Source organism: Strigops habroptila, chromosome 9 (assembly GCF_004027225.2).
Source record: "Strigops habroptila isolate Jane chromosome 9, bStrHab1.2.pri, whole genome shotgun sequence".
Taxonomy (NCBI): Eukaryota; Metazoa; Chordata; class Aves; order Psittaciformes; family Psittacidae; genus Strigops; species Strigops habroptila.
Genome location: NC_044285.2, coordinates 14,720,854 through 14,744,696, shown reverse-complemented (window position 1 = coordinate 14,744,696; position 23,843 = coordinate 14,720,854). Strand labels below are relative to the sequence as shown.

The following is a 23,843-nucleotide window of genomic DNA, read 5'->3' as shown; positions in this document are numbered from 1 at the left end:
GGCTCCCGCGGCGCCGCTCCGCCCCCGCGCACATGGCCGCGGGCGGCCGCAGGGGCCGGGCTGCGCGGCAGGGGCGGGCCAAGAGCGGGGCTCCGCTCCGCGCCCCGCGCAACCCGCGCTGGCTCCTGTGCCACGGAAGTGCCCAATTTCCGCTCGGGGGCAGCCGGGCAAAGCTGCTGCGGGACGCGGCCCCACCAGAAAGGTGTCCTTGGGAGGCTGAGGTCCCAACAGGGTGGCATCCCCGCTGCTCCCGGGATTTTTGGGTGTTGGGGGTGCAGCATGGGGAGGGGGGCTTTGAGAAGAGACCCAGACAGGTCCGTGTGTTACTCAACTACCTCCCGTGCAGTGGAAAATCGGGGTTAGGGCTTTCAGGAGCCACTGGAGGCCACTCGGTCCCGTTCTCTGGGACCGACCTCTGAGTGCTCTAAGCAGAGTGCTATGGGAAAGCTGGATACTGTCCTCCTCTCCTTCCCACAGCTGCAATTCATAAGCACCCAGGCCTTTCAGTTTGTTAGCAGTGCCCCAGGAAGAGGTACCAGACTGATCAGAAAGCACTCAAATCCCAGACAGCCTTGGGTGAGAGGCACAAAGCTGGTGCAGCTCAGTGCATGAGTAACAGCATAAGCCTTAGTGCCAAAGGTCCAACAAGGAGGTAAGCCTGGTGCACTGGAGTCAATTGGCCCTGAGCCAGATTGCAGGTGTGGACTTCAGCATTCCAGATGCTCAGCTCTTCCAGGATCTGGGCTAAGGGAATGCCACAACCCTACACCACTGAACACAGGCCTAGGCACCCATATCTTCATCTGCAGTCTTGTGCATCTGTCATGAGCAGTACATTCCTCAGTAATCAAAGAGGTTACGGCCAAAGGAGATGCTTTTGTTTGAAAGAAATTGAAGAACAAATACCTATAACAGCATTTTACCTTGAAATAATTAAGACCATGAGAAAACACAGTTATGGCTATGCAATGTCCTTGCCCATTACAATGTTAACGATCATGCTGGATCCTGTTTTGGAGAATGCTGAAGAGAGGAAAGTAATTTGCATTGGAAAAATGGAAACTGCACCGAACTACTAATGCCTCACCCTCCACATACAGTGTGCCTGTTCTCTTCTGCGTCTCAGTTCCTTGTCCCCAGGGCAAGATACTGAGCTATCAACATTGACCAGCATCTGAGGAAGAGAGGAAGAAAGCATTGCCCAGACCAAGAGGAATGAATGAAGAGTCTGCATTTAGTATTCAGCACCTTTTCTGTTGTTTCCCCAGCTACTATTCTCTTCTTCACCTGAGGAAGGTAATTTAGTCCAAGGCAAATAAATTAGAACAACCACTCGTATTTGGATTTCTCTCAAGATTGACTGCATGTTACATGATTTTTTTTGTGCCAAGGTGTCTTGTGCCTACAAACAATTGCATTTCCATATGAATAATCCACTGCCTTAACTCCTGCTTGTAATGCTGCTTTCAGAGTGGGTTTACAGGTAGACAATAGGTTTATCTTCAACAACAGGAACATGTTCCTTCACAAGTATGTCGCCTGTCCACTAGGCTGTCCTTCAGCAGTAGTCATTACTTGTTCCTGCTCGTTCTGATGAGCAGAAATGCCTCAATTTAAATTCTGCTATGCAGCCAGCTGGTGGCCTTTGTGGTTTCAGCTTGGAAACAGTTCATATACGTGTGAGATTCTCTTGGTTAGTGAAAAGTTGTGCCTTCTGGACTTCATTCCCCTCTGGGAAAAGGTGTGTATGCAGGGCTGTCTAGTCACTGCAACGCACAAATGGGAGAGCTGCCTTTCTAAGAATAGGTACAGAGACTAAACTTGTGCCACACTATGGGGAAGGACCTCCCTTCCCATGCGCTGGAACATGAGAGAGTGAGGCACAATAATCGCATCTCTGGGAGAATAAACAGATTTGGGATCTTCAGCTTGGAACAAAAGACAATGGTGGGGAATGGGCAACAGAGGCATAAAAGATCATGACTGATATGCAGAAGTGAATGGAGAATGGCTATACATTATTTCCTACCCTTGGTAACAATGGATTTGAAGTAAACCAGGTGCCACATACTCGGATTATGAAGGGTATAAGTGCTCTCAAAAAGCAGCTGGGTAAACTCATGGAAGACAAGCTATGAGGGCTATAAAACATGAAGATATATCTACAACTACTGACTTAGGAGGTCCTTGAATTGTGGGTTTGCTTTCTTGATAAATCTCCTGTGACAGGACCTCTGACCGCTCTTTTCCATCTCAACATGACTTTACTACAGCATTAGTGGTAAAGGTGAGAAGCTTCTAGCAAGTAACAGTTCTCTGCTCTGAAGGGAACTCTCATGCCCAGCATCTGTCCTTGCCTAGGGCAAGCTCTGAGTGTATTTTTCTCTCACCCCCCATTGAGACTGAAGCCAAACAGTGACAATCCATAGAGTCACTCCCTCTTTCATTCCCTGAGAGATCAGGGAGAAATGTCTGCTTGGCTTCAACTTGTCCCTCTTTGCCAGGACCTGCGACCTTACCTCCTTCGTTCTCATACAGTCTGATGTAGATTTGCCACAGTTTACAGCTCTTTTCCCCTGCAAGGGTCATAGTACACTGTTGTGAGCATTTCATGCTGTCTGTGTTTTGGACATGGCACTAGCTTACAGAAACTGGATGGAGGAATGGAAAGTAAATGACTACTTGACAGATGGTTTGACTAAAACAACAGCATTCATTCTACTCACTTTTACAGCTGGACAGACTACACAAAATGTATACACAGTCATACAGACTGCTTATGGACAATATACAGTGTAGTGGCAGAACATAATTTGACCAGGATGCTGAGCTTTCAAGTTCAAAACCTGCCAGTGCTTTGTGAATGCAATGATCCAAAGACACAGCAGGTTAATAACAAGATGACACTACAGTATGAGTATCTAGAGCAATAGTTGTTATGAAACAGCTAATATAATTACATAGAAACTGCAAGAAATTTTAAGTGTAGCTACCTTCTTAATTTTTTTGCAGACTACCTTGTTCCCCACCACCAGCATTACTGAAACGCTTTCTTCCCAGGAGGCCCAAAGATCATAATGCAGTGGGAAAAGTGAAACAGGATGTCACAGATCAACGAGCCTGTATATGAAAAGCCCTTGGTCACAAGATGGGCAACAGCATACAGTACACGGAGTAGGAAGTTGGTCTGCCCTCACAGGATAGCAGATCTTAAAAGAATTCCTGCAGGAGTGGATAACCTGGTTTTACCTTAACAAATTGTCTACATATGGGCACAATAAAAGACTGATTTTTCTTCTTCAAAATCTCCTCTCCATCTTCATGCCAACTGCTGACAGAGTCCACAGGAAGAAGAAAAGTTCCAATAACACTTGATCAACTGGAATATTAACCCTGAGGGATTTGGGAATAATTGCAGAGTTACAAATTGAACAAGAACTCACACCTGTGGTCATTAAGGTTATAAAGTCCCATTTGTATTCCTTCAAAAATTAGGTGTTATAATTAACTTCTAATAGCCTTCACTTTCCAGGGGGATTAAAATCTATTCTGCCTTCATCATCCCTACGGCATGAAAACCATTTATAGTAGAGATTATCAAATGGACAGATGCATGTAAAAGATTTCAGAACCAGACTCAGTAAGAACTGTGGGCTTGATTGCCTGTTTTTTCCTGAGAGCTGGGTTGTTTTTTTCTGCTAGCTTTCACCCTTGTATTCTACAGACACACACTTAGCCCAGCATCATGTAACTCTCAAGCTCTCTCTTTTGGGCACTACAGCTAGCATGAAAATTTTAGCCTGCTAATGGTCATGAAACAGCTTGTTAAGAAACACATACCAAGAGCTGAGCTCCCAAATTCATATCACTTCTTAAACTGATCAATAAACTGTTTCCTGTCACTTAACACTCTTGATACATAGAATCATAGAATGGTTTGGGTTGGAAAGGACCTTAAGATCATCTAGTTCCAAACCCCCTGCCATGGGCAGGGACACCTCACAGTAGACCATGTCACCCAAGGCTCTGTCCAACCTGGCCTTGAACACTGCCAGGGATGGAGCATTTACCACTTCTTTGGGCAACCTGTTTCAGTGCCTCACCACCCTCACAGGAAAGAACTTCCTTATATCTAACCTGAACTTCCCCTGTTTAAGTTTAAACCCATTACCCCTTGTTCTATCGCTACAGTCCCTGATGAAGAGTCCCTCTCCAGTATCCTTGCAGGCCCCCTTCAAACACTGGAAGGCTGCTATGAGGTCTTCATGCAGCTTCTCTTCTCCAGGCTGAACAGCCCCAACTTTCTCAACCTGTCTTCATATGGGAGGTGCTCGAGCCCCCTTACCACCTTGTGGCCCTCCTCTGGACTTGCTCCAACAGCTCTACATCCTTCTTATGCTGAGGACACCAGAAGTGCGCACAGTACTCCAAGTGGGTTTTCACGAGAGCAGAGTAGAGGGGACATGGCTAATACAGGATTACTACATGAACTCAGAGCCTCTCTTGCTGATCTCACATACACAAATCTATAATTAGGAAGTCCCACACCACAAATTTGAAATGCAGAATACACATCCTATTTTGCAAAGCCCTCAGTGTCCATTTTATGTGATTATTTCAGTTATGGTTGAATTGAATAAAAAAAGAAATTCCTGGAGTTACCTGCAGTAAGAGTTTGATTCCATCTTTTACTGATACTGTAGACTCACAGATTATAATTGCAATAAGTGTTTCTTTTAGTGTTTTCTGCTTTTAACTGTTGTCCTAGCTTCCTACTTAAAGTCCATCTTCCTTTTGAGTTTCTCAAAATACTTTTTAACCATATACCAATAAAGTCACAAAATGCTAGATAGCTCAATAAGTAACACAATGTAATGTGCACCATCATTTCCTCTGGAAGAGACAGAAAAGACAAAAGAGAATGGGTTAGTCACTCAAAGCTGTATCTGGGCAAGATCATACAGCAAGTCCATTGAGGCCACTAGTATCAGGATTCTGCCATGTACCTTTATGCATACATATGTATGTCAGTGTTTTTCACACCGTTAGTGCACCTAGCAGTTAGAAAAATGAGGATTTCACCTAGTAGCTATGATTTGCAGACTCAGACTGTTAGAAAGCAAGAATGAAACAAAAATTACTGCAAAGATTTTAAAGAAAGCTGCAAAGCCCTATGAGGGCACCTTTTTAGCACCCTCTGCCCCCCCCCCCAAAAAAAAAAAAAAAAAAAAAAAAAGCTATTTTTAGCTTTATTTGGGAGGGCTTTTGATTGAGCATGTCTGTAACTCATAATAATTACACAGCTATAGAATCACAGAATCATAGAATAGTTAGGGTTGGACAGGACCTTAAGATCATCTAGTTCCAACTCCCCTGCCATGGGCAGGGATGCCTCACACTAGACCATGTTGCCCAAGGCTGTCTAACCTGGCCTTGAACACTGCCAGGGATGGAGCACTTATATACAGTCCTAGCTTTTATTTTATTAAATAAAAAATAAAAGCTTGGACTTTACCAAAATCAACTGAGAAATATATTGAGACAATATAGGACAGTTTAATTTATGAAGAACATGGCCACATATGGAAGTAAAAATAGCACTATCATTTTTCAATCACAAAATCTTAGGGATTTAAGTAGCATCACTTCAGATTTTGCTGAAGCATATAGTGCATCAATCCAGTTCTGATTCAGCAGAAAAAGGTACCACCCCTTGATTCATCCTCACCATTTCCTCTTTCATGTAGGTCTCCAATTCAGTTAACAACTGGGTCACAGCCCATAGCAGTGTGGCCTGAGACACACGTGCAATGCTAGAAGCCTGTCAGTCATTCTTCAGCAGTAGGTTTTGGTTTAGTCAGTCCACACAAGCAGGACAGTTCAGCATAAATGTCATGTAAAAGTAATGCTGCACAGGAGCAGCAGCATTGTTCACACTGGGGTGTGACCTGGCCAGGTCACGTAATTGAACTGGTTAAGGTAGGCAGGAGAGTAGAAAACAGGCACGCCCCACCATTAGCACCACAGTTATATTGTTAGCTAACTGCATTTAAAATCATATTCCACTCCCTAGAGATAATATCAAAGGACAGACCTCTGCCAGGAGACTGATTTCAGTATTGTCGTTGTAGCATGAAATAAGAAAATTTTAGAGGCAGAAATAAATTGCAAGTTCTTCTGTAAGTGTAAGGAATGGACATATTTCAGGGAGTGTGAGCATTAAGGAGAGGAAATCCGTGTATTTGATGGACTTCTTTTAGCTTACAGAGGGGAAGATGAGACACATTTCACCTTTACTTCTCCACAGGAAACATAAAAGAGGAAGAAGGGAAAAAAACTATGGAAAAAAGTATGGAAAAACTATTTTCTGCTTCAGCTCTATTTTATGATGGAAGGTCAGAATAGCAAGCAGTGGACTTCAGCCCTGCCTCAGAGCAGAGGATGATGGAACATTTTTTAACCAACAAAGCAACCAGGCATTTGTCTAGAACATCTGCACAGATGCTACAGTTCTTCGTTGTCTGGCTTCCCCCCTGGTCTAGATCTGCTCAAGGCCTCCATGTTCCCCATCTCAGAATGATACACACGGGAATTCAGCAGTTAATGACTCTCCAGCCCACTGCCTTTTTCAAAAATAGCTGGGCAGGCACAGGGAGCTGTGCATAAAAGTCGTGAAGTACAGGTGGAAGGTCTGGTTCTATCACTTATCTTCTTCCTACATACTAAAAAGAAGTTTATTAGAAGTCCTACAAAAAGAAAGTAAGGTGGACAGGAAGGTATTTTAACTATAAAATATCGGGTCATACTTCTGATTTCAGGAGACTTTCATCAGGAAAACTTTGGTTCCTCCAGCTCCAAAAAACGTTCTAGTCGACCTATCTGTATCTACAGCACAATGAAATTTTCTTACCCTGTCACCAAGAATTGTCTAATTTCCTCTGTGCATAAGTCATTACAATAATAGAAGAAGAAGAAGTAAAGTTATAATCAATACAGAAAAATTAGGAGGGAGTGTAGGGAGGACTAACTACTTAAGGGTACTTACTAATAGCTCAAGCACAATGACTAAATATTATTTAGGGAAATGCCCCTCTAACGATAGGCCCAGTCCTAGGAAGGAAATAGATTCACACACCTAACCACTCATATATTTGGTCACACACTGTATCTGTGAATCTGGATGGCCCCTCCCAGATTTCCAGTGTGTCATTCTTCAGGCGGCTTCAGCCCAGGAGGAGGAGTGTTTTTCCTTCACCTGCATATAGTGCATCATCCATTAGCAACAATGCTGCTGAGAGTAGCATGGTTCTGAGTCCTGATCACAGAGCAAGAGATTTGAACTATTCCAGGAAGGCACTTTTGAGAAATACTACAGACTGAAATAGATCAAGCTGGTATCAGTGGCCTGGACCAGGAAATCCTTGGAGCAGGAAATCCTTAGAGCAAGATTTTCTGATATTCTGCCTGCTTGATAGTAATGTGAAATCTAAATAAACCTGTGGCTTTTGAGTGACAAAGGCTGGTCTACAAAAGAAAATAAACCAGTTTGCAAGATCACCCATAATTCAGAAAGTAAAGTTTCTACTATAAAATTAAACTGTTTTGGTAGTTGAACTATTCCCATGAGGTTTCTCTCTCCAGAGAAAACCACAAGAAGTAGTGAGTTCTTTTCAAAAGACCTTTGAAATTACTGGAAAGACTCATTCGCCTCCATTGGGTTTGGATTTATTCTGTAAATTTATTCCAGTGAAGAGATTTGGATGGCAGAAGTCTCCATGAAATTCTTCTGTTTTCTCTGCATTTCAGAATGTGCCTAAAATTCACTGTGCCTAGCACAACTACTTGAATACATGGGAAACACAGGAAAAAAAACCATACACAGAAAGCCATGCACAGTATGAGAAACTCTTGCAGGCTCTGGGGAAGGCCAGTTCTCTTTCGCATCACTGAACTCCATTTTATCTTACACTTTCAGTTGCCTGGACCTTTCTCTAGTGCTTCTGACATGCCTTTGTAAAAAGATTTCAAACCACGTTGTGAAGTCTTTAGTTGCCCAAATTAATTTTAATAATATATTTTGTAGATATAGATTTCTAAGAGGTGTCATTAACCTGAAAATTAAATTTCCCTGAACGATTAACTGCTATTCTTTCTCATAACTTCACCATGTTTAGGTATTTTGCTGCACTTCTGGCCTACCCAGATTGTATATTAATAAAGCACCATTCCCACCTCTAGAAATCTTTGAGAGGAGTTACCTGAAAGCTTGAAAAGCTACCAGAGTGGCTGGACTGAGTAGCACATGAGATTCTATGTGGCCTCCTTGAGTTGGCCTAAGAGGGCACATATTATACAGGTTGCATGAGCAGAATCTCATCTTCACTTGGCAGGACAAACCAGAAATGGCATATCTCAAGAGATGGATTTAAATTCTTCCCTGTTGCAGGTTTGTTTTCTGCATAAGTATTTCAGAAAGGAAAGCTAGCACTATAGGGCTGCTCTCTATATATTCCAAAATGCAGCTTCTGCAAGAGGTGTTCTTTTCCAATTAGCTTTGTCTAAGAATAATTCACAAAGCTTTTTTAAAATGCATACATACACGGTCACATGCATGACAGTTGATTAACAAAGTCTTTTAGTTAGTACAACTTAAACTTACTGATTTTAGAACTGCAGTGTTCTTCTAATGTAAGAAGAGAAAGCAGATATAAGAAGGGTGTGAATAGTAAGGAATGCTTCAAACAGACCTGTCTGGAACACCTCCCTGCTGCAGAACAAGAGCAGAAAGACACAAAAAAAATAATCACTAAAAGACAATTGCCCTACTTCTGCTCTCGTTTTTACTAACATCTGTCTGATAATAACTGAGAAGTAAATGGAGGTGCTCTGGATATTAATATGGGTTAATGGAATTAAAGTAGTACAAAGGAAATATCTTATTGCTTTTTATAATTAACCTGGAGATTCATTGCTGCCACAGGTCACTGAACAAAGAAGTTACTAGCATTAAAGGAAGAGATACATACAGATATGTACACAGGATTGGGTTTGGGTCAGACAAAATGGTGAGCTAGCTAACGTGAAATCAGCCAGAGCTATCAATCGGGTTTACCCCATGGCTAGCACTGAGCAGAGACTGACAGTAGCCCCCAGTGACACAACTGATACTAGACATGGGGGAAGGAAAGGAGGGGATTTGCCTTCCTGTGGGGCCCTGGGAATTGGCCACTGTTGAAAACAGGATGTTAGACCATCACTCTGCTGCTGGAAATTTCTATATTCCTACCTTTTAGAGAAATATTTACCAATGATTAATATAGTAATACAAGGCCCAATCCTCCTCCCTCTGAAATCAACAGCAAAATTCCCAGTAATTTCTGCAGACATTGCACAGAGGCTGAATATATTAATACATTAATAGCATGCACTGGATACATTGATGGTTGTTAATTTTCTAGCTTGTTTTATTTGAGTAAACCATTTGGGGGACTAACAAACACTCTGAAATCTTCAATCTGCTGTCCTATGATACTGAAAAGTACACCAAAATATTCTGCAAGCAGACAGGCTAGCAAGTTCTTATGGAGGAGTTTTGGTACATTTCCCACTTCTCATATGACTGGAGTTACGGAGTCTATCAATTTTGGGGTTCTCCTGTGTTAATATACATGTTTAGTATTTTGATGAATTAACAAGAGAGAGAAAATACTTAGACAAAAAGATCCTATAGAATTAAACATGGAACAAAAGTCACTGAAGTGCCCTCCAGAATTGTATTCCTGCTGAGCATTTCTGTCCCTGTCCTTAGGGAGACAATGTTGAAGCACATTTCTCAATGAAATAGTTTTCCTTTCCTTGGCTTATGCAAGGTGCAGTGGCCAATATGGGCATAAATTGCAATGGAAGATTAGTATAAGCAGAACACTTTCAGTTGGCCAAATCATCCTGTTTAATGGTATGCCTTTTCTGCATAAATCTGTTGTAACCATAAATAGGATCTAACCCTCAGATTTGGAATCATTTCACTATAAATGTGATTTTCAACAGCAATCGAAGGATCTAGAAAAATAATGAGTTGAAACATATTTGGATATTTGGCTGAAGTTTTGAGCCTGATGTGAACCTGACATTAACTTCCACATTTCACACGGATTTTTGCAGTGCAGGACAACTACTCACATATTCAGATGACCACCAGCATTAAGGATACCCAAAGTAAGGTGGGGTTTTTTTGCATGCTTGCTAAAAACATGGCTCTCATCCAGGAAATATCTGAAGTTTCTTGAGCGCATATTGTCAACCAAATAGCTTTAAGATTGTTTGGAATCTGTTTCTGTATTGCCAAAATAGCACTGCTAGCATCATTCAAATGTCTTTTGTTTCTGCAGATCCTATACAATTTCTTCAGTTTTTAACCTTTTGCGGCCAGGTTAGACGGGGCTTTGAGCAACCTGGTCAGACTAGTGGAAGGTGTCCCTGCCTGTGGCAAGGGGGTTGGAACTAGGTGATCTTTAAGATCCCTTTCAACCCAAACCACTCTATGAGCCTATGTTGTTGTTTATTAAATTTTCTATTAATACCACAGGTGTTTGGCAGAGTTTCCACAGATCCCATCAAACCTGCTGGAAAGTTTTCAGCCTGTGGTTAGTGTGTTCTTTGTCTGGCAATGCCAGAAATAGCTGCGGTACAGAGGTCAGATTCCTTGGCTACATTTAAGTTAACATGTTTGGGTACCAGCAACCACTTTGCAACAGCAACACAAAGGTTGTAATTCACTGACCCTGTTATGTAGATATAATTTGAATTCCACTGTTTCTGGAGCCACGTGTGATCTAGATACTTACAGTTGCTTTGGCTGAATGTTTAGGTGTTTTTTTGGTAAATATAATCTGATCATTTTAATGTAAAACCTTCCAAAAAGATTAGGTTTTCCCTGTGTAGAAATTCTGAGGTTTCCTTTGGGCTAGAACAGCATGATTATGTACAGAGCTTGGTGATATGAAGTGGGGAACCTGTTCAAAGAGAAATTGTGGTCTTGTTAATCCATTAAATTTTACAGATACCTGATGACATGGCTAGTGTAGGCACCAGTAAATAAACCACACACATTGCGCCACAGTTCATTCTCTCCTCTGTGAATTCTGGAAAAATGAGGAACTCCTATGGCCCATGCTGTGAAATGATGACTGCTCAAAACTAAGCAGTCTGCAGATGTCACATTCTACATGCCACAATCAGTTATCTTTGCAACTAGGCTGGCCCCTGGTGCGGTGTTGATCTATATTCCAGTAAGCAAACATCAAACAAATCATGTTTTCAGTGAAAGGGATAACATCCTATCTCTCAGTTCAGATAAATAAAAAAAAAAGAAACATCTGAGAAAGATCACAAGAAGTGTAAACACTCCAGACCCCTAACGAAAGCATCGACATACCTGCTTGTACTTTTCCTACAGTGCTGACATCTTTCTAGGTCAGTACCTGAAGTTAGGTGGAATGAATTCAGGTTTAGGTCGGTGTTGAAAATCTTTCGTTTGAGAATGTTAAAATGTTGAGGCAAAAGACAACTTCGTTTCCAATAAATGCTTTTTGTGAAGTCATAGTCCAGCCATAGTCACAAACTACCTCATATTGCTTCCCAGTATTATGCAGAGTAGTACAAATGCCCAGACTGTATCAGAGCTGCTGTCTTCTGTCAATGGCCAGGATTTCCTGTTTCAGAAAGATATGCAAGAACTTCACAGCAGATAGATGCCCATTATCTTCCCACTCTCTCCAAATATCTCCCTGGATTTGTAATCATTAGAGACTGGCTTACTTCCTGAACTATAGGTTTAGTAACTCCTGCTGACACATTTTCATGAATAATGGGTATTCTTACCAGCTATGAACTTTCATTTCTTGCTACATTATCAGCATCAGCACCAGTGTGCCTAATCATGCTGCATAAAAAAGCACAAATTTTGATTTTCCTTGTTCTATTTCAGTGATTGTCTCCTTGTTACAGTGTTACAAAATGGTAAAGAGCAGATACTATCTATGCTCTTTCTGTCCTTTTTAAATCAATTTCTTCAGACTCAGGACCACTCATTTTTCTGTTCTCTTAGTCATACAATAGTATCTGAGCACTTCTTACAGCAGTAGCTCTTTTATAGGAAAGCACCATACCCCTTCTCACATAAGTCACCTCATGCACCTTAACATCTTGAATGCTATTTTGACTATGGTTCTATACTGAAAAGAATCTTTGTTGAGCAGTGCAAGAAACTTGTGCTGTGGCAGGAACTCAATCTCTATATTCCAAAGTTTCGAGATAACCTTTAGCTTGCCAATTTCTTTTAGGTTGATGTATATATGATCCCTCTTTGCACAGGGAGCATCACAATTGGCTCCTCACCAGCTGCTGCCTCGGGAAAACAAGATAAAAGGTGCACTATTAGGGGATAATTAACACAAGTCAACAGAGAGGTTGCAATGCCTCAGCTGCAATGACAGCCACAGCAGGGCTCCCTGGCTGCTTAGCAGTGCAGAGGGATGAATTTTGCCATCCTCGCTGAATTGAAGGATGTCAGCAAGAAAAGGCAGTAGTGCCTCCAGGCAATTTATCACCCCCTTGGGAAGTGGTGACTAGCACACAGATGCGTGAGCTTCCTTGCGACAAACCCCTGTATTTTGGCAAAAAACATACAGTCATGGTATTCAGGGGGCATTGTGTCATTAAACACAATTCAGGATGTATTAAAACGTACCTGCAGAATGGGGTTGAGATCCACATTTGCAGGGTTCCAAGACCAAGGTGGGCTACCCCCGGCACCGGCACTGCCGTGCTCTGCTGCCACCTGTGGGGCGCATCCCTGCCCGGCAAGGCAAGAGCGACCATTGAGGCACCTTAGGCACGACTGCAGTTCCCATGTTTAACACTTTGGAACGTTTTCTGCAGAAAGAGTCCTCCACGCTCCAGAAAACTTGCACCAGCTTTCCCTTTTTGTATCCTTCTTTTTTTCTTTTTTTCTGTCCAGAGCCAGAAATGTCAAGCTCTGCCAAGCACAGAGAAGTTTCAGAGGAGCAGCAAAGTTTATGGGTATCAAACTCTTTCCCTCTCTGTATTACTTCTAAATTTGTAAAAATTATAAAGGTGATGAGAACAATTGCACTGTCTAGATAAAGAGCCAATCAAAGTTAAAATGTGCTGCTTTTACCTGACTCTCTGCACTCAGTTGCAGAGCATCCTCAGAGCGCCTCACAGCTGCTCTGGCAGCCATGCACACTCCCATCGGTGCTCAGCAGCATGCCACTGCATGTATGCCTCAGGGAAGCGTAACCGCAGTTTGTGCAGTAGGTAGCACCAGGATGCTCTGTGGCTAGTTGGTATCTTCATATTCTTGAGAAGAAAAGCTAAAATGACAAGACTTATAAAAGTTTGTGTAGTCAAAGCTCAGTTACTTGGTATCTGATGCTGTAGGCTTGGCAGGTATAGGAGGTACGGGTCTGTGTAATCACTCAGTGTGGAGACCTGCTCTACCCAGGAATTATTCATCATGTGCACTGGTAGTAAGCTTGACACCATGCAGAACAGAGCTATACAGACTCCTCACTGAGTTTCCAGGTATTCTATCTCCTCCTGCCACCTGCACTGCCCTTCCCACATAATTGCTAAGTCGTTCATTTGATGGCACATGGACATCTATGGATGCTGCAGTTTATACACAGGCTCATGAGGCTTGTGTCATCCCACTTGGAGTCATAAGCATCTGCCTTCCCTGAAAACAACCTTGTGAAGCTTTACAGTAAAAGCCCTCCAGGTGAATACACACTGCAACAAGACGCTAGGTCTGGGGTAATTGCAAAAGTACAGAAAGCTCATTAATTTGCTCAAGTAAGCTGAAAGATAGGTATTTAATGTCATGTCCACAATGCATCATGACATTTCCTGTCATGATGCAGCCTGGCAATGTGATCACAGCAGACTATAGATACTGCCTGCCTCTCACTTTACTGGTGGACACAAGGTAAGCAAAAATAAATCCCATACACATAGTCGAAATTTCACCCACAAGAAAGAGAAGACCTACCAGACACCTAGAGAACATGACCAGGAGAGAAACCTCCCCAGGCTCAGTTTTGGTCTTGTTTGGTTTTTTCTTAGCTTTGATCAAAACAAAAAACAACCTTCCACTCCCAAACTCCAAACCTGCCCCAAAAAGCATAATGTCCCAGCAGCCACACCTTTCTGTCAGCACCTGGGAACCTGTGTTTGCTGTGAATAAGCTAATGTTAACTCTGCATTTTCCAAAAGTCTGGTGGTCAGGACTCCTCACTTCCCCTCTGCCTTGGTGCATGTAATGCCATGCACTGGGTTTTCCAACAGTGTCTGTACTTGTCACTGATGAAGGACGGACCACAGCTGAGAAGTGCAAGAAAGACTGTCAGCCAGGAACCATGTCAGAAAGCACACCACAGCATAGCACACATTGGTAGTCCTAAGACACCTGCACCTTTATAGAGCTACTGCGCAGTAAGTAGCTGGCCCAGCAGGGAGAGTGCTGGGGCTTGTCACAGGACAACATGTTTGATGAAAATTCAGTGTCTTTGAAAAAAATAATTCCACAGGACCTACTGCAAACATTTATTCCTGACATATACATGCCTTTAAATGGAACCTATTTAATTTTAAAAACAAACAGTTGAGATTGTGAGCATTTTGAGTTGGTTTGTTACATATGTACAAACTTAGAGCTACCTTTCTCCTGCAGAGAATATGAAGGACTTTGTTACTGAGCACAGGTTTCCCAATGCCACTATAAACACATTCTTTCAGTAGAGAAGCCAAAAACAGCAATAAGGACAGAAGACAAAAAGAGGTTAAGTAGACTGCAGTTTTCCCTCTGCCATCCCAAGTCCACACCAATAGCACCAGCGTGGTACATGCATACTGTAGGCTTATCGTGTGCACATCTACAAAGATTCCTTTTCCTTCATACATGTGGTCCTATTTCTTACTCATTTTTTATCTTCTCTGCTTATCCCACAATGCTTATTTAATTTAGTCCATCTGAAAAGGTTTCCTAACCAGGAAACTGGTTTGCCAGGCAAACTGAAGAGATGAATTCTCTTGAGCTCTATAGGAAGCTCAGACAGCCCTTGTGACATCCTGACATGTATTTGTCCTTACGTGGTATCACATACAGCACCACACAGACCATGATCTTCCATTGTGAAGACTTAGTAATGCTTAAGAAGTTCACAGTTAGGAGAGATATTTTGATCTGAATTGTGAATTTGATCTTATCTTTAAAATAGCTGGATACCACACACAATACGTACTGAAATAGCAAGGCACAGTGAGCTGTGTTTAAAGTAAACACAGCCCGATTCAGGAAGCTTCCTTTCTTTGGTTGGCTCGTGTTCCAGCTTTCACATAGTTTTATTGGACTTACTTTATTCTTTCCTTACCTCTTTTCATAGCCATTCTACCTGTTATACAATAAACCATTTTATTATTAAAAAAAATAATATTGAAACTCCCTGCAAAGCAAGGAAATCTAGACTTCAGGCTGTTGTTCTGCAGCAAAGATACTCCACAGAGCCTGCCAGTTACTGCAGCCCTTCAATCTCAGGTATGTGGCAGGTAAAACAGCTCCCCACTTGGAAAGCATTGCAGCATATCACACACTGCAGGGCAAAGGGCTAACACAGCACAAAAAGCAGATATGCTGAAAAATGAGATTCACTGAAAAATCAGATCCTCAGCATTTCCTCCTAATATTTTTATCCAGGAAGTTTCAACATAGACACAGCATCAAGTTTTCAAGGTGTGGTTTTGCGCTCCATAAACTAGGCATATTGACAAAAGCACGAGGAGGTCAAGGACTGAAGCAGCAGCTCAAACAGATTAGAATTCTCCTAGTTCTCAGTGCTCTACTTCCAACTGTTAGACTACCCTGTCTTCTCTGGATGGTTCAGCTTCCTTTGTTTTCCTTTCGTTTTAATTTGTTTAGACAAATTAAGAGGGTTGTTAGGACTCTTGTCAAAAAGCTCTTTCACGCAGCAGATATTCAAGAAAATGCCAGAACTCAGATGAAGGTGGTCTGCGCTGAGAAGGATTTACAATAACCACAGTGTGACTGTAGCCACTGAATGTGTGTATCAATTTTAAACAGTCAAGATGGATTATGTTTTCAGGCAGGCACCAAATCAGCTGACACAGCACTTGCAGCGATGCATACCCATCTCTCTCTGCCTTCAGAGTATGTGTGTATGTACACGTGTATTTGCTCTCGCATGCTCTAGGCACAAATACCCAATGAGTCTTTTTTCCCTAAATAGCATTTGCTGTGCTTTAACCAAAACACTTGAACGAAATTAAAAGTATACTAATCTCAATCTCATCTATACGGAGCTTTGAGCAACCCTGTCTAGTGGAAGGTGTCCCTGCCAATGGCAGAGAGGTTACAACCAGATGATCTTTCAGTTCCCTTCCAAGTCCAACAATTCTATGATTCTATACTACAGAAATCACATGCCGGCAGCCTCAGCCAAGTGAAGTTCCAGGTCTCAGCCCTTATCTCCCAGGAGAACAAAGGCCATACTGGGCTGAGTATAGCTAGTTATGTGACTGTCAGAGTGAACTTTCTGTCAACAGCTCACCTCTCCTATGCACAGTGGAACTGCTTTCTAGAAAAGTAAATTCCATTTCTGACACAGACTGAATTTTCCCAGAGATGAGCCCCAAACAGTTTCATGGCTTTTTCCACTCCAAGGGCAACAATGTTTTCTTTCTCTCTCACAAAAAACCCCATCAAAGTAAATACAAATACGTCTTTGACCAAAAGCCAAATCAAGGGAAAAACACAAAACCACACAATTTCTTTCTGGAAAAAAAGATAAAGCTAAAATATGAGTGACACAAAACACGTGTTTCTCATAGTGGCAGGCACTTGGGTATCCATGGTTTGAAGATGCTGAAAGCATTTCTGCAAAACAGAACTACCCACGCTGCACAGGAGCATGCAGCTAATCAGTCTGCGTTAACAGTGCATCCACAGAAATTATCAGAAACATATGCTGCTCCTTTCTCAGCATGATCATTTGCCTCAGTTGGACTCTTTTGCAAATGCATACAGGAAATAGTCATTTCATAGCACTACTTCAATGTGCTCCCTACCATCCTGATCTCGAACATTTACAGGCTTTCCCTGGAAATAAAATCTTACATCCATCCCAGCCCAAATTAGGTGTCTGTAGGTTTAAGATAGCTTAAGCAACGTTTAGTACCAGGCTCTTTTAGAAACATGAAGGGAAGGTCAAAATCAAATCAATCAGAACTGGGCCCTGCATTGATCTTTCACACCATCTGTATTTTCTCCGTAACTTCACATTATGCCATTGGTAGGTTTCATTCTAGCCAGACTGCATGCAACCAAAGTAAAAGGTCTGCTTGAAACTAGTGTAGTGAAACTTAGTGCTTTGTAACCTAATATATAAAGTGTTGTTCAGAAAGCCAATTCTGCTGAAGAAGTGTAAGTACACAGAAAACACGGAAAAACTCAGATTACCTGTAATGAGTCCCTCTTCTGCACCCACGCAGAAGTGTTCCTACAGCCTTCCTACTGGCAACTTGAAGAGCTTAAACTTTCATCATCCACCTCTGCTCAGAAGTTAATTTTTATTGCCTGTTCTGCTAACGGCATGAAGCTTCAGGATCTGAATAAGACAGCAAATTGTTATTAGAATCACAGAATGGTTATGGTTGGAAAGGACCTTAAGATCACCTAGTTCCAGGAGGAGGTGATCCTTGAATTCTTGGGCCCCCCTGCCCTGTGGAGAAAAGATCAAATGTTTCCCCTTACATAAAACATAGTCTCTGCTGACCTCATATGAGGTTCACTGGTACTAACCATTAAAGTGCTGTCTCTTCTACTGAGGTAGGTAAGCCCAATTCACTACTGCACTTGACTTTGTCTATTGAACTTTACTCCCCTTCTTCTTTCCTTTCTTATATGTTAAAAGAAAAACCTGTAATACAAAAAAACCCCTTTCTATTCATATCTATACCTTTTTCTCAATAGTCCAATGCTCACAAATAAATTTTGAAATAACAATGAAATTTTCCCCATAATCTAGTAGGGTCAGGAGGTTAAACAAGTGACCTAATCAGCACCTTATGTAAAAAAGAACAAATTAATTGTGTTATAAACCCTGGCAATCTCTAAAGAATGTTGCTCTTTCAGCAAAGTCTTTGAACATTTTGCAATGTTACTTGATAACTGCAGTTGGTAGAAATTAAGCAGCTGAAATGTGTAGTCTACTCATAGGATGGAAAGCTCTAGTAAGCTAAAAGCATCAACATTTAATTACTGAAATATGCTGCATGATCCAGAAGAGGCCAAAAAGCTGAAGCTATTGCACTGTATAGCTCACTCAGCAAAGCACACAGCTGGTCTGTGAAAAATGAGGGATGTACATGGCTTCTGGAATAGTTCAGAAAATCAGCTGTAAATCAGAACATTATTTAATCATGAAAAAGAAAAAAATTGAGAGGAATGAGGATAAATCAGAGAAGGAGTATGCAGATTAATAAACAAGTTATAGTCTAATCACGACGAGACTAACTACATTTGGGCGGGGGGGGTGAACATGCCTGGTGATTGAACAATAAAAGGCAACTGACAATGCTGAACTAAGAAAGGATTTGCATAGGATAGGGTTTTCCTTAAATAAAGTGCAGCACGAGGAAGCAGGTAGAGGGGACAGCAAGAGAATGACTTTTTTTCTTTTCCACGCACTAAAAAGATACGTCTTAAACACCTCAATGCTCTTATGAAAAGAGATAACTTCCAAACTCAAGGGCATTAAAATCCATTATATGTGACAAATATCCTTAATTTTAGTACTTGGACAGTGAGTGAGGAGTCTTTAGAGGACAGAAGGATTTTGTTTGCTTGTTTTACATCTACATATTTCGCATTGTACAGCAATTGCCATTGAAAGATCTTGGAGCTCTTGCCAAATGTTAGTGATCTAAAACATCAAAACACTCTTGAAGTTAACTTGTATTCTCCAATCTACAAAAGTAGGTGCAGAAAACGAGGCAGATCTTCCAGAGTGTAACAGATTAATGAAAATCCTCAAAATACAACTTGGATTTGATTCTCAAACCCAGGAATTATAAACGGCCATGTAAGTCCTCTTAAGGCACAAACTGTCAGGAATTGAATATGGCAATATTAATCTTACACAGCTGTTTGAAGAATATGTGTATTTAGACAGAATAGAACTTTAAGTGGAAGGAAATAGTTTTTTATAGAAAATTTCTCACCACAAAAATGGTCAAAACCTCAGTGGGATATGAAAGGCCATTAATCCCAGAGAGGACAAAAAATTCATTGTTCATCATAGGTTACTTACCCTGAGAGAGAAGCATCTACTGCATAAGTCATCAGGTTAGGCTTATATCAAAAGTGATTTAGCTTGTGTCTGTTTGTTTATGAGGTATTACGGTACCATCAAAGAAAATTGGAGGTCTCTATAGCTCAGAATTCAAGCCATGTCTCTCTAAGACACCAGAAACTGACGCTTGCACAAACTTCTAGGGACTGTGTCTCACAATCATGTTTCTTCACATATTCTCCCTCTTGCTTCCTGTTCTGGGTCAAGAACTTCTTCTGAAATTAATTTACAAATAGATTACATGGAAATATTGGGAACATTTTTCTAAAGTAAACCTTAAACTGAGTTTTGATGAAAAACTGCCATGAGATGGAGTGAACAAATCAGACATCCTTAAACTATTATCAGTGGGGTTTTTGTGGCAATCAAGATCTAGACCCTACCCTTACCATAGCTAGCATGTACCGGGAAACTGAACTACCAATTGTTTTGTGAATGAGCTGAAATACCCTTTTCAATATCTTAAGATTTTGTTTGATTTTAATCATATTGTTTGAGAACTCTAAAAGAGGAAATGCCAGTTCCAAGTATAAATGAACAAACTAAAGACCAGTTCGTTTTATGGAGACAGAGAGGGGGAGGTCTAATAAGCAGGATATCTCCCACCAGGAGGCTGCAAAGCTGCATCTCCCTCTTTCAAATGTATAGTGAAAGTTCAAATGAGAAAAGGAGTCTTCTAGATATTACACCTGCTGCCTGCTTTACTAGTTAGAAAATAGCTATCCAAATAAGAAGAAAATGCAGAAACTTGTTTACAGCATCAGTATCTCCTAGATAATTATTTTCTTGTTATATTTTAAACACATGTATCATCCATAAGAAATTCAATTGTCATATTGTGCATATTCAGTCATGCACATACAAAGTAGAAGTGAAAGACCTGACTGTTTATTTTCAGTGAATTTTTCTTTTACAGTTTACTGTAACTGGAGGTAGATGTAATATTTAGGGATTTTCTTCCAGTGATTTGAAATAATAGTTGTCTGTGAACATTAGGACAGAGTACTAATACTGGAATCAGTGGTTAAAAGTTAAGCCTACATAAACATGCAAATAAAACAACAAAAAATAAATCACAGCAGGTTATATGATGATTGTCGGTACAGTACAGTACAGATCTTGGAGGAAAGTCTGTTTCTGTGCTGTCAAAATAGTAATGCAAGTACTGCAAAAAAATATGTATACTACTTGAAAAGATATACAAGATTCTGAGTATTACAACTATGCCATTCATATTATTTCTCATGTATCTCAAACCATCAAGTTGAAGGGAATTACAGGGCAAAAGAGTCTGTAATCTGCTATGCATTAATAATATTTCTGATCCTGCAGGCAGGAGTTTCATTTCATATAACTGTATGAAAACGGATGCTGCCATTGTCAGGACTTTCGCCGTAACCAAGTATATCAGCCTCACTTTCAGAGTTGTTAAATTCGTCCTTTTTAGTAGATGCCTTTGTGGCAGTAATGGAAGCTCCCAGCAACTTCAGCTTGAACTATTTTTTACACTTACATTACACAATTATTTGCTCCATTCAATGAAGAAGTGCTCACTAACCTGTAACTGGGGACAAATACTAATAATCAATCAGACTTAGCTATGGTTTCTTAACAAAATTGCATAGTAGTGCCTTTTCCTTAGAACTCTGTATTTGCAAAGGAGCAAAACCAGTCTGGTGTAATGTAAATAGCAAAAAAAGTATTTACAACAATAAAATTGAAAATGCTTTTGAAATAAAATCTGCAATGCTTTTTTTTGTAGTTTCCCTCAAAGTTTTTTTGAACAGATGGATCACCTGAAATGCAGATACTTTCGTAAACTGAAATACTAATATATATCTACATCTATGACCATACATTGCAATATATCACAAATAGATGCTCAAGAACAGTTTAGAAAGAAAAATTGGATTACATGCTTTGTGTTTGCTTGGTGCAATATCTTGCCAGCTGCATAAATTTTTGGGATCAATTAATGAACAGATTTAAGCATATACTTAATGCAAAGACCACAAGTAATTTTACCAGAATAAGTGGGTCTTGTCAGAGACTTTCCGATAAGCCTGTCCTGATGCCCTCAAATCAGCAGGACTATAATGTTCTGCCTCTGGCAGTATAGAGTCCATTTCAGGAAATGAAAGATGCCAAGTAATAACTGACCTCATTCTCACTCTTCCCTACTAAGATCAGAAAGCTTCCCAAACAAAGTTTACAAGAAAGCTGTAGGCAAGCCACACTCATCATGCAGATGTGATGGTCCTTTTAAAGTCCACAGGCAGGATTAACATTTGATCTCTAATATACAGAATACATACAATAAAGCTTGCATTGGTTTAAAAATGCAAATGTACTTCCTGGCTCAGGAACTGTGAATCGGCTCTGTAATGTACAAAATGTATTCATTTTCATTCGTTTTCTTTGTAGTTAAAATCCAAATACAGCATTCAGTATAAATTTAAGTACTTTACATATGAAACTGATTTATATAACATTTGAAACTTTACAAAATAGTACTAGTCAATAAAAAGATTAGGTTCAAAATATTTACATTTTATACATCATTTCCCCCTACTTACAATTATTAAATAATCCTTTGTGGTTTCCTTAATTTTAAGGAAAATCTTTTAATAACTACAAACTATAATTTTGAATTACTTTCAAATGGCTTTTTACTTAAGCAGAATTTTAGCAAAATCACATTTCCAATGTGAAACATCCCATGTTTTCAGTAGCAGTTATTTCTCTCTCTTTTATACCTGTTTCATAATGCAATCCTGTTTTCCATAATAAATAGTGGAGATCTAAGTGAGAAAATGGCACAGTATGGAAGGAAACATTACATTCCCAACACTTAAATCCCTTTATGTCATTTGGCTTGTAGAATATCCAAGTTTCTTGATAATTCATGTTATTCTTCCAGTACTTTCAAGGTTTCACATCAATACTTATTTAGATTTTTGTATCATCATCTTTTGAAAAGTTATTTCCTGAAGGTACTTCACAGAGACTTTCACCATCCGTACTGAAATCATCATCTTCATCGTCATCAGAATCAGCCAACACTTTACTTGGTGACTTCTTCAGTCTACTAGAACAAAAATACACATCTTTGTTATTAAAACTGCACATCTACATGCAAAACACTTATGCACAGCTTAAAACATTGACAGGTAGGATTTATGTTTTAACGGATGTCAAAGAAATTTGTGCTCCAACAGGGGTAGTTTATCATAAACTACATCTTATATGAAAGAAACATGCAAGAGAATGAAGATCAATCACATTTTCCAGCACCTCTATCTAAAGTCACAGCGAGTGGAAACTATAAAACTTGCACACTGAGGTGTTCAAAGATGACTGAGGAAAACTAACACAGGATAGCTGTACCTCTCAGTCATCAGCAGGAAATTTTTATTACTACAAATGATAAGAGTGTCGAGTCCCACCACCTTTTTCCATTTTTTATTCCCTGCCTCAATGACTTGATGCAGCATGCACATCTTAGAAAGAAGGTTTGGACAGCTAGAGCACCCTGGAAAGAACTGGAGAACATTTGTAAGGAGAAAGGAAATGCAGAAGAGTTTCACAGGTCTGTCTCTAAACTGCCAGCTTATGACAAACTTGAAGTTTATTAAAGGAAGCCCTCAGTTTAATGGACTAAAGGGGCAAGTGGTCAATCTTGTGTGTGGTGGTGTAATAGATAATTGTAAGGTCTGACAAGTCATCTTACCTTACTTCCTTCTTTGCAGCGTTAAGCTGTCCTTGCAATTGTTCATTTATGTCTACTTGCTCTTCCAGTTCTCTCTGGAGTTTCTTTTTAGCACTTTCTAGTCTGTCTATTTCTTCTTCAGCTTCTTCAACTTGGCGTTTCATTGCTTTCAAACGCAAACTCAACTGAAATATTTACATGTCAGCTGATTAGAAGACTATTTTAATAAAGGAATTTTATTCTTCCAGCATCTATGAGAGGGAGAATAAAGACACAACTTTGCCAGAGTAGTGACACTGTAATCCCATGCTTCAGAAATATTTGAAAGCCAGCTTTAGACTTTGCGAATAGTGATGGGATACAGTTTTTTATGAAGAAAAACCAGCAACATACCTTTGGTAGAGTAAGACAATATTATGTGATAGCGAGAGCTGGTTCTTAGTAAGGGAAGACTGGAGCTATTAGTATGTCGAAGTTAAGCAACTTTACTGGACAGATACTCTAAAATGTTTTAAAAACTCAGAGGATTTTAAAGGATTGTTCTCTTAAAATACGTCTGCAATTTGAAACATACTTCATTCTCTAGGCAGACTATTAACTATTTGACTCACACACTGAAACAAACCATGTTTTAAGCAAGGAATCAAAGACCACAGCAATGGTGGAGCATATTGCTATTTGAATAT

The 23,843-nt window shown here is 40.4% G+C and overlaps 1 protein-coding gene across 8 annotated transcripts in view; it reads right to left on the bottom strand.

Annotated features, from left to right (window-relative positions):
• Nucleotides 1-19,597: 19,597 nt before the first annotated feature.
• CGNL1 (cingulin like 1) overlaps nucleotides 19,598-23,843 on the bottom strand; it is a 61,215-nt gene continuing 56,969 nt past the window's right edge. For 6 of the 8 annotated variants that reach the window (XM_030496867.1, XM_030496872.1, XM_030496868.1 and 3 more), the window contains 2 exons: nucleotides 23,179-23,342; nucleotides 19,598-22,536 (listed from right to left, as the gene is read on the bottom strand). In XM_030496867.1, the coding sequence (XP_030352727.1) occupies nucleotides 22,398-22,536; nucleotides 23,179-23,342 (303 nt within the window). In that variant the 3' untranslated portion in view covers nucleotides 19,598-22,397. The remainder of the gene's footprint in view (nucleotides 22,537-23,178; nucleotides 23,343-23,843) is intronic. The other 2 variants (XM_030496871.1, XM_030496874.1) reach the window with 1 other exon arrangement.